This window comes from Lycium barbarum, chromosome 3 (genome assembly GCF_019175385.1).
Source record: "Lycium barbarum isolate Lr01 chromosome 3, ASM1917538v2, whole genome shotgun sequence".
Lineage (NCBI taxonomy): Eukaryota > Viridiplantae > Streptophyta > Magnoliopsida > Solanales > Solanaceae > Lycium > Lycium barbarum.
The window spans coordinates 127,664,123-127,674,555 of record NC_083339.1 but is presented as its reverse complement, the minus strand read 5'-3'; the positions used below and the strand labels follow the sequence as shown (position 1 = coordinate 127,674,555).

The 10,433-nt window shown below is 37.3% G+C and overlaps 1 protein-coding gene across 1 annotated transcript; it reads left to right on the top strand.

Moving 5' to 3' along the window:
• Positions 1 to 795: 795 nt before the first annotated feature.
• On the top strand, positions 796 to 6,204 carry LOC132632384 (protein REVEILLE 1-like). Its single transcript, XM_060348297.1, has 6 exons — positions 796 to 1,002; positions 4,105 to 4,218; positions 4,335 to 4,446; positions 4,572 to 4,633; positions 4,717 to 5,130; positions 5,222 to 6,204. Exons 1-6 carry the CDS (start codon positions 985 to 987, stop codon positions 5,864 to 5,866), a joined length of 1,365 nt encoding a protein of 454 aa, XP_060204280.1. The 5' UTR covers positions 796 to 984; the 3' UTR covers positions 5,867 to 6,204.
• Positions 6,205 to 10,433: the final 4,229 nt, after the last annotated feature.

Genomic DNA, 10,433 nt, shown 5'->3' with positions numbered 1-10,433 from the left:
GATGCAGGCATTTTCTTGCACATACGGATGAAGCGCAAAAATTTTTGTCTGGATTTCAGGCAAAAATATCTAAAACTTCAACCATATAAAATTTCGAAGCATTTTATCTGAAATTTTGACCGGACAAAACCTAATTTCAGACATGTCTAACGTTATTTTACGCCTAATGGTACAACATTCGATAACTTTCACTATGCAACAGCGGAGACACACCCACATGGAAAAGATTTTCAAGACCCATTCTTCATAGCCCAAAACTAAAACTAACTTGAACTAAGCCCAAACAGAAGAATCAAAATCAGCCACCCAAAAAGGACAAAGAATCAAAGCCACAAACTCACTCTTTGGAATCAATGAAAGAACGTTCCCCCCAAAAAATCAGTGATGGATAAGATATTATCTTTAGATATTACTAAAATATAAGTATATTGCTCTTTCCCTATCATAGGTGTATAATTGGTTGGTTCAATATCTTCCACAAATAGCAATCAACAAATCACAATGTAAGACTTTGGTGTCACTATTTATGAGAGAGATAGAGATATGGTTTCAATTAATGGGCCCAGCCCAAGAATGGAATACAGCCTGACATCGACACGTGTCATGTCTAAGCTTCCCTTCTCAGCCACCAGATCTTTCTTACAACTCTACAACCTTCTCGAGGTTTCGATTCCAACTATTTTTTTTATTTATTAAATAATAAAAAATAAAAAAATCTACCCAATGCTATCCTACGTGGCATACCCCACCAAATATCTTCTACCCCTTCAATTCTCTGTTCTTCTGTTCTTATATTTTCCCTTCATTCATTTCATTTTTTCCTCCTTATTCACACTACTGTGTATATTTCTCCATTTTTTTTTCACTTCTCTAAAGTTTTTATTTTCTTTCTTTTTTTCCTACAAGAGCAGTGAACCAAAATACCCACTTTTTTTTTTCTTTTTCTTTGACTGGTCTAACTTTTATTTTCAAGATTTTGCAGCAATGGTAGCAGAACAACTGGTATGTTCTTTCTTAATATTTAATTTTATTCTTTATTTTCAGTATTCATTTTTGGAATATGGGTATTTCTTAGTTTGATGTTCTTTTACTATATCTGGTAGTAGACTTTGTTTGTTAAATATATAAAGCAACTGAAGTTTTAATAATTTCCTGTTTAGTTGTTAGATTTGAATGTGCATCTGATAAGGTCCATCCTTGAGTACTTATTTACTGTTTATTTAGCTGATACTTATTAGTATATTTTTAGAACTGTAAATTTAATTAAGTTAAATGGTAGTTAGAAGTTGTCTATTTGCTGATTCCATTAGTATGTCAAAAGGTCAATTATCTGGCTAGGCAAATTTGTAGTATGGACAATTATGCTACAAAGCTGCTTAATTTATAGGAGGCTAGGTAATTTAAATCGTACAGTAAAACTAAAGTAAACTTCATTTACTCAGAAAGAGTACACAATTATGTCATTATCACATTTTTTCTGTGAGGTGAGGATATATGTTCTTGGGTTTTGATCTGGCTGTAAATGGTCTTTATAATGATGTCGAACATGTAATTTAGCTAAAACTGAAACAATTTGTTTGATGATAGGGAATCTGTCAATATACACTTTTACATCTTTGTGTGCCAGTAGATAACCATGACAAGATACTATACATGATGCTAGGGGCGGGTTCATCTGAACCTTGTATTTTTGACGCGAAACATAGGTTTATGTATAAAAATCCAATAAAATTGCAATAAATACTAGATCTGAACCCATAATTCTTTTAAAACCAAATAAGTTCAATACTAAGAATTTTACAGGTTGAACCCATAAGTATTAAATCTTGGATCTGCCTTTGTATGATGCACTATAACCTAGCTGTTTGGAATTGAGGCATTGACAGCATACGGATTAGCGGAACGACACAAATATGCGTGGATTAGAATAACATGAACTCAAGTAACTAATCTAACTTTAATCTTTGTTATAACTAATGGTCATTCAAACTCAAAGAACGTAGTGGTAAGATCAAATAAAGAAACTTGCTGCTGGAAAGTACCGATTAAGGAAGAGGGACAATAACTTTGGTATCATAATTGTTATTTTTGTTGTTGGCAGTAAAAATCACTACATGTTGGCTTTTCTTGAACGAATTTGATGATCCGGTTGTTAAATAAGAATATAATAAGTCAATTCCAAAAAAAATATGCAACAACCTACGAATTAAATCAAGATAAAGAAGTAGGAGGAAGAAGAGATTAACCCATTCAAAAAATCTGACTTTAAAGATTCAAAAAGAAGAACATGAGATCAATCCCTATGCTTAGAAGCATTAAACTTATGCGAAGCTTCTCAAAACTATACTTCTCATAAACTAATGAACAACGATTATAGGGTTCTAATCTATACCACAAGCGCAGCTAGGATTTTGAGTTTATGGGTGCTAAATTCTAAGAAAAAGAAAGTTATTGAGTTCTTCACAAATTATTTATACAGAATTTATAACACAAATACAGAGTCTGCGCTAAAGCCACTGGTTTTGCCGAACCCGTATTCAGAATTCTAGCTCCGCTTTTGATTTATAGTCCCCTTGGGAAGTAGGGCTGGGCATAAATACCGAAAATCGAAAAACCGGACCGGACCGAATTAATTCGGTTCTTCGGTTCGGTTACGGTTTTTTATTTTCTAAAAGTTCGGTTCGGTTTTGGGTTATGGAATCCCGGTTCTTCGGTTTAACCGAACTTTTATTACATGAGTATGAAAAAAAAATTATGATACTCAGATCTTAGGCCCAAAATTTTTTAATCCAACCCAAGCCTATCCCTAATTATATCCAACTACGTATTAGACTCCATCAAATCTTAGTCCTAGTTCCGTTTGTACTTCCTCACTCAGACCTCTGTTCCTGTAGCCACCATTTAGCACTATTCCTTCCTAGAACAATGGCAGGGGTGAGGAAAGGAACTCTCACCGTTGTTATTTCTTAATGCTCCTTGTTTTCATTACATGGAGAACCATTATAACATAGTAAAGTACTGCAGGCTTACTCCATATGCATTTCATGCACTGTTAGATATTACTTTATGCTGATTGACTCCTCTGCTTGCCTATCTGGTTTCTTGACTACGAGTTCAATTGACACCTTGTTTCTAGAGTAAATTATTTTGTGCAGTGCTTGCTTTAGTTATTTTAATATCCTTGAAAGATTCACTATCTCCTACTGTGCCACAAATACGCCAAAACATCAAATAAGGAAAGGATAACTGAAAAATAGCCTATTTTTAATTTAAAAAGTAGCACATTTTACAAACAGGAAAATAGTCCATTAATCAGGCCCATACCAAAAAAAAAAAATGAATTAGAAAAACCAAAAAATCGAGCCAAACTAATTCGGTTCGGTGTTCAGTACAAACTTTCAAGAAACCAAAAACCGAAGAACCGAACCGAAGAACCAAACGCCCACCCCTATTGGAAGTGTGTCAAAAATCCGCATGTCTTTAAATAACTGAAAATCTCGCCAGATTTTAGGCCATGGCTTAACTGTCCGGTGAGTGGGAAAATCCTCGAGACCAAGGCTGCAAGCTTGAGGGCACAAATTCAATTTTGAGTCTTCAATCCTGCAGTGTCTGCCTTGTAGGCGCATGGCTTCAATCTCATTTCTTCCAACTTGGCTCCATATCCTCTTCCAATGACGTCAAGCACATGGAAGTAAATCCATGAGGCCTTTCCAACCCTCTTAGCTCCTATTTCACGCGCTCTTGCGTTTGAGCGCTCCCGGGGATGCTAGCAGTAGTAGTAATTGTTCTTTTTTCTCTTTACCTGCTTTTAAAAACGATACTATTAACTATATTTGGGAAAAAAAGGTAGATCAATGGCTGTCCAAATTCGTATGGCTGATAGAAATAGGGGTGAAAATATGGAATGTTAGCACCATAGAGCAGTGGATGTTAGTTGGAATCATAGGCAACATTTTATGAGAGCGATTTGAGCTAGAAGTCTGTCTGCTGGAAGGGGAGGAAGCCTGTTTCCTTTGCTTTCTTTGTGGCATTTTGTTTCTTTTTAATTGAGCTTAGTTGGGGGTTTCAATTCTTATGAAGTATACTTTCTTCGAAATTCCACAGAATCAAGTTAAGGGGTCTTGGCAAGGTGCCTCATCCATGATTAGCTCAAAGTTGGAAACTGTGGCTACTCAGGGAAAGGCCCTGACCTGTCTTGCCTATGAAAATATGCTGAAGGTCAACATCCCTCTCATGAATGCATTCCAAGTTACTTTCCTTCAGTTTATTTGAGATTGACAGATAGCATGTAGCTCTTGGTGCTTAATTGGATCACTTTATCACATGTGCAACAGGTCAGGAAGCCTTATACCATTACAAAACAGAGAGAGAAATGGACAGAGGAAGAACACCAGAGATTTCTTGAAGCCTTGAAGCTGTATGGCCGTGCTTGGCGCCAAATAGAAGGTGAGTGGTATAAGGTTGTTCGTTGCTGATAAAAGGTCTATTCTTTTTCCGATCCTTCTCTTTTTTCCCCATTTATGTGGTTCAATCTAGGTAGAAGTTTCTAACATGTCTTTTTAATCATGCAGAATATGTTGGAAGCAAGACTGCAATTCAGATTCGTAGTCATGCCCAGAAATTTTTTGCCAAGGTTGGTGCCTTATATTATGACTATAAGAATTTTGCTTGATTCAACAATGGCTACAAGCATTGAGGTTTTAATCTCCATTTTAGGTTGCTCGAGATTCAGGTAATGACGGTGGTGAATCCATAAATGCGATTGATATACCTCCTCCTCGGCCAAAGAAGAAACCTCTGCATCCATACCCTCGCAAGATGGTTGATTCCCCTGTAGCTAACGAGGCAGTTTCAGGTCAGCCTGAAAGGTCTCCTTCCCCAAATGCATCAGGAATGGACAGTGGTTCTCCAGATTCAGTTTTTTCAGCAATTGGTTCAGGTGTTTCTGAATATCCATTTGCTGAGCAGCAAAGCTCTTGCTTTTCACCAGCCTCTTGTACTACGGATGTACACACTGCAAATATAATCTCTGCAGAGAATGATAATGAAAGTATGACCTCAAACTCCAACACCGTGGAGGAAATAAAACCAGTAGCTGCTAGTACCAGCCCGATTACCAATTCTGTCATGGTAATTCCTCTTAAAGTTGTTGATAAATCTATCTGCTTTGCAATGCTATTTTGTTCTGTACAATTACCTCAAATGCGTATGTGCCTTGCAGGAATGTGATATAGTTCACAGGGAAACTTCGTGTAATGGTGAAAAGATAGCTGTTGAAGCACCTTTGGCAAGTATCAAGCTGTTTGGACAGACGGTTTCTGTACCAGATGCCAATAACCTTGCTCTACGAGCTACAGATAATTGCAACTCGATGCCATCTAAAACCACAGAAAAGGAAATCGAGATCAACAATGAAAATGTGCTTCATGGCTTCCAAGCTAACCATGCAAATTCACCGTTTATTCTTGCCATGGCTCCAAGCAATATGATTCTACCAGCTTCTTGGTTGTCACAAAACAATCCTGAGAGTACTGCTGCCTTCCCTACTACAATTTCTTGGTGGTCCTGGTACCAAGATCTTGTATATCGATCTATCTCATCGAGCGGCCAAACCACCACTGCTCCTTGTCAAGGACCGAAAGATGAAGAACCTCAAAGAGAGGGATCGTCGACCGGTTCAAGCACTGGCTTAGCTAGTGAAGTTGATGATGGAAACAGGAGTTCCGAAACTGTTGAGTCCAAATGTACGACCAAGAGCAGTAAGGGATTTGTACCATACAAAAGATGTTTAGCAGAGACGGATAGCAAGTCATCAGGGGCTGTTCTAGAAGAGAGAGAATCACGAAGGGTCCGTGTGTGTTCATAGCACTTCTTAGTACAGTTTCCTCTCTTAGCAAATCGTCATGATCAGCCAGAAGTTCTGTTCTGCACAGCATTTCTGTTTGGCTGTTAAGGAGTTTTAGGTTTGCAGATAATCTAGTTCGGGAGGTCTGACGTTTACAACCGGCATTTTCAAAAACTTTTTAACATTTTCTTTTCTTTTCTCTTCCTACCATATTTTTTCAGTTGGACATGAAACTGTGCACAACTGAGTTTGTAGCCAAAAGATGCACAGCTGCGATTTTCCCTTTCAACTCGCATAGCAGTTCTGTATTTTACTCGTGTAACTCTTTGCAGTGTTTTAATGAAGCCACTTTGATGTTATCTAATGCAACCAAAAAATTGTTTTTCCCTTATGCACAATGGTTTGTCGGTGCTATTGTTTTTCTCTACACTTGAAGTTCTCTAGTCAGCCGAGAAGTCACTGTTATTCCATTCTGGAAAGCCTTTCATGTATCATAAGATAAATAATCACTAAAGAAACGTATTTTGAGGAAGGTGGTGATGCATAGAGCATAATAGGAGCTACGACCATCATGTGGATCAGAGAGTGTGGCAAGAGACCTGCGCAGGATATCCTAATGAAATGACATGAGCAAATATCCATAAGTATCATGTTCGCTACACATTATAATGAAACATCAGTGGAACCATAGCGTACTAGCTTCTCTCGTGGGAGGAAGATTGATAAAGGAATGGCCAACAAGTGAAATATCAGGATTCAAAGCATGTGATCTATGATTGAGATATATTGCGAATGAAATGACATGCGCAAATTATTCATAAATATCACGTTCACTACACAGTATAATGAGCAAAGTATAACCACAAAAGCACACCAGCTTAATTATCTGGTGAGAGGACAAGAAAATAGTGTACTTCAAGCAAAATATCAGGATTTATATATCTTATGCCGTGAATGAAATGACATGCGTAAATTAATCATAACTATCACATTCACTATACAGTATAATGAGCAACAATAGAACTATAAGGGGTCGTTTGGTTTGTAGACAAGTTATGATGAGATTAGTTATGTTAGAATTAGTTATATTGAGATTAGTTATGTTAAGATTAGTTATTCTGTATTATTTCTTATGATTGTTTGGTTTGTTTTACTAAAAGTAATATGCATTGCATAATTTACTGTAAAAGTTGTTTGTTTACAAAAATATCCTTCACCATATTTAGTAGAAAAGCATTTGAGGGATTGACTATTTTTGTCATTTTCATTGTTTTATCTGTTTGAGTCAAAAATTGTACTTTACCCAAATAGTTAAGAAGTTAAATAAGGTTAACCACAGTTGGTAGCAATTTGATAAAAATGGTTGAATTAACACAAGCAAGTTACTAAAGGTTAATAAAGAATAAGTAAATAAAGAGAAAAAGTAAACTTGTGCAAATTGTGATGAATAACAGTAATGGATTTCTCCTTTTCCAAGAATGAACAAGAACTTGATGATGAGAGAATCAGAGTAATAATAAGAATAACAATAAGTGGAAAGTAATCAAGAATAATCGATTTTTTCAGTCAGTATTTGATGCCTAGATGTACAAGCGAAGTACTATTTATAGGTATTTGGTCCTCTCCATAATTGCTATGCTCGGCATTGCCATTAGATATTTCTACGCCATTGTCTTAATTGACACGTGTTAGCCATATGTTGGTCCACGTGTTAGGCGCAATTTTTACCCATACAGATAGTCCCTCAATTTTTCGGGTTCATCACCAAAATGTTCCCGAGGAATTGCCTCGCCGTTATTCATCAATCTCTACCTGATTAGACATTTGAATCGTTTTCATTGTGGAATAAGAAACGTTGTAACTGATGTTAGATCGTGGCCCACTGACGTGATGGGTACGTGGCATAACTGCAGAAAGTTGAAAAGACTCGCATTAATGATGAAGTCAGACGTGGGGCACGTGGCCATTGCCGTGCCCTTTATTTTCTCGCCGATTCCCGATGCAATAATGATTCTTCTATAACAGCGAATTTTTATCCTCTTTTTTTTTTTTTTTTACTTCCAATTTGCGCTTCAATTTTTGAATATCTTCGCTACCTCTTCTTCTTCTTTAACTTCTTCAATTTTCAACTATTTTGAACCATGTCTTCTCCTTCGTCTTCTCAAAATATTTTACCAGAAAAGATCGTCATTGTTGATGCTCTTCCCCCCAATGTGGGTGTTGAAAAACCTAAGAGCAGATTGCCTCCAAAAAAATTCATGGGCGATGCTATTGCTGCCGCTGCTGTTTCTAGGCCTTCATCTTCATCACCTTCTGATGTTGGTGATGATGAAACTGACATGGTTAATGTGAATCTGCCTTCTGTTGATAGTGTGATTCCAAAGAATCCTTCACATACTGCAGATTTAAAGATTGTTCTTTCGAAAGGCGATAACCTTCGGAGCTAGACGAAGAAAGGATGGTCTTAGTTTCTTCAATTACTTCTCACGTTACTGAGGAGTCTCTTGATGCTGTTCGGGAAAGGCGTCACTGGACAAATCGTAATCTCGACATCGTAGTTCTTGGAGAGGGTATGTCCGCAACTACTCATCTTCCTAGATATTCTGCGGTGTATATCTATCCTTTCACTATGAGCTTTACTTTACCTCTTTCGCAGTTGATAGATGAATTTTGCCGCCGTTTGAAAATTTGTGAGGCACAAATTACCCCTGGGGTTTGGCGATTGTTTCAATTACTTGAGCATGTTGCTCACCTTGCCAGGGTAAACATTAGTCTCGATCATATTCTATATCTGAATTCGATCCATTTTATCCGAGGCTCTATGATTATGTTTAGAGCTCGGGGATCCAATAAATTATTTGAAGATCCCAAGGACGGTCTTGACCGACGTTAGTTTGACGAGTTCGTATTTAACTCTACTGCTCAACTGGTGAGCGGGGATGCTAGCACCTTTCCGGAAAAATGGAACACGAGAGGTAATATTACACAACAACAACATGCCCAGTAGAATCCCACAATGTAGGGTCTGGGAGGGTAGAGTGTACGCAGACCTAACCCCCGCCTTGAAAGGTAGGGCGGCTATTTCCGAAAGACCCTCGGCTCAAGAGAGAAAACAAGACAAAAAGTCAGATAGGGACAAGCATATCAAAAACAATATGAAAACGAGGAATAACAAAAGCGAGAAAGTCATGATAGAATAGTCTGGAAAGAAAAGAGCATTAGCTACCATAGATAAGTAAGATAATCAAAGTACAAGGCCCAACAAATATAAGCAGAAATCAAATGGCAATAAACAAATGAGCAAAACTACAACTACTAGGATGAAAGAATAAGCAACCTAGCCTTTTATCCTAATTTGAGTCTTCCACAGCCTCCTATCTAAGGTCATGTCCTCGGTAAGCTGAAATTGTGCCATATCCTGTCTAATCACCTCTCTCCAATACTTCTTCGGCCTCCCTTTACCTTTCCTGAAACCGTCCACAGCCAACCTCTCAAACCTCCGCACTGGAGTATCTGTGTCTCTCCTCTTCACATGCCCAAACCATCTCAGCCTAGCTTCCCGCATCTTGTTCTCCACCGATTCCACTCCCACCTTGTCCCGGATATCTTCATTCCTAATTCTATCCCTCCTAGTGTGCCCACACATCCATCGCAGCATTCGCATTTTCGCGACTTTCATCTTCTGAACGTGAGAGTTCTTGACGGGTCAACACTCCGCCCCGTATTGTTATATCCTATTTTAACCGGAGTCAAAATAGTATACAACATCCCTGTAATTCCGGGGTTAATTAAAGTTATCGAGTCGCCACCTAATTATTTTGGTGAATTAGGACACCGAAATTTAATTAAAGTAAATATCTAAAGTTAACTCCGTTTTAATGTCTACGAAACTTAAGATTCTAGGTAAGGGTTCAATTAGTCTAAAGGGAAGGTATTAGGGACCCTTTGAGACCTATTAACAATGGTTAACCGACCGGATTTATTTATAAGGCTAAGTGTTTGAGAAACAAGTAGGCAAGTACTTAATCTTATAAATATTTACAAAACCTCAAATGAATTAGAAAGAGGTTGACTATCAGAGCATTTTTCGGATTCAAGGATGTAAGATTAAAAATATATATAAAGTGAAATTAAGATAACATTTGATATAAAAGGGACGTATAGAAGTTGGCCTTTGACTTAAAAGAAAATGTTGGACTCACAACTTACTTTAGAAGCATATAACGAAAGCGTTTTAAGAAAATAGTTGGCAGAAACATTATTTTTGATATGACTGAAACTAGATTCCAAAGAAAACTCTACTTCTTTTTCATTTGAAGGAGACAAAACTGTCTTAAGAAAATGAATTCGAGTTCTATTCCAATTACGCAGCTTACGGTTCCTTTGGTATAGGAAAAAAATGTACATTTTGATAAATCCTAGGCTATTTAATAGCAGTGAAACTCTTAAGCATAGGTCGTTTTAGACTTACCCATTCCTACCCGGATTAGACATAACTTTAAAATCCTTTATCCGATATTATATTCCACATGGTAGAACAAGTGAATAACTTGTGAATTAGGAGTGATAATCCTATGTGACAAATGAC

What these genes read in the sequence shown, in the direction of transcription:
- LOC132632384 (XM_060348297.1), top strand. An exon ending in CCTATGAAAATATGCTGAAG is followed by an intron (nt 4,219 to 4,334) that starts GTCAACATCCCT and finishes CATGTGCAACAG; the next exon opens with GTCAGGAAGCCTTATACCAT. An exon ending in CCCAGAAATTTTTTGCCAAG is followed by an intron (nt 4,634 to 4,716) that starts GTTGGTGCCTTA and finishes TCTCCATTTTAG; the next exon opens with GTTGCTCGAGATTCAGGTAA.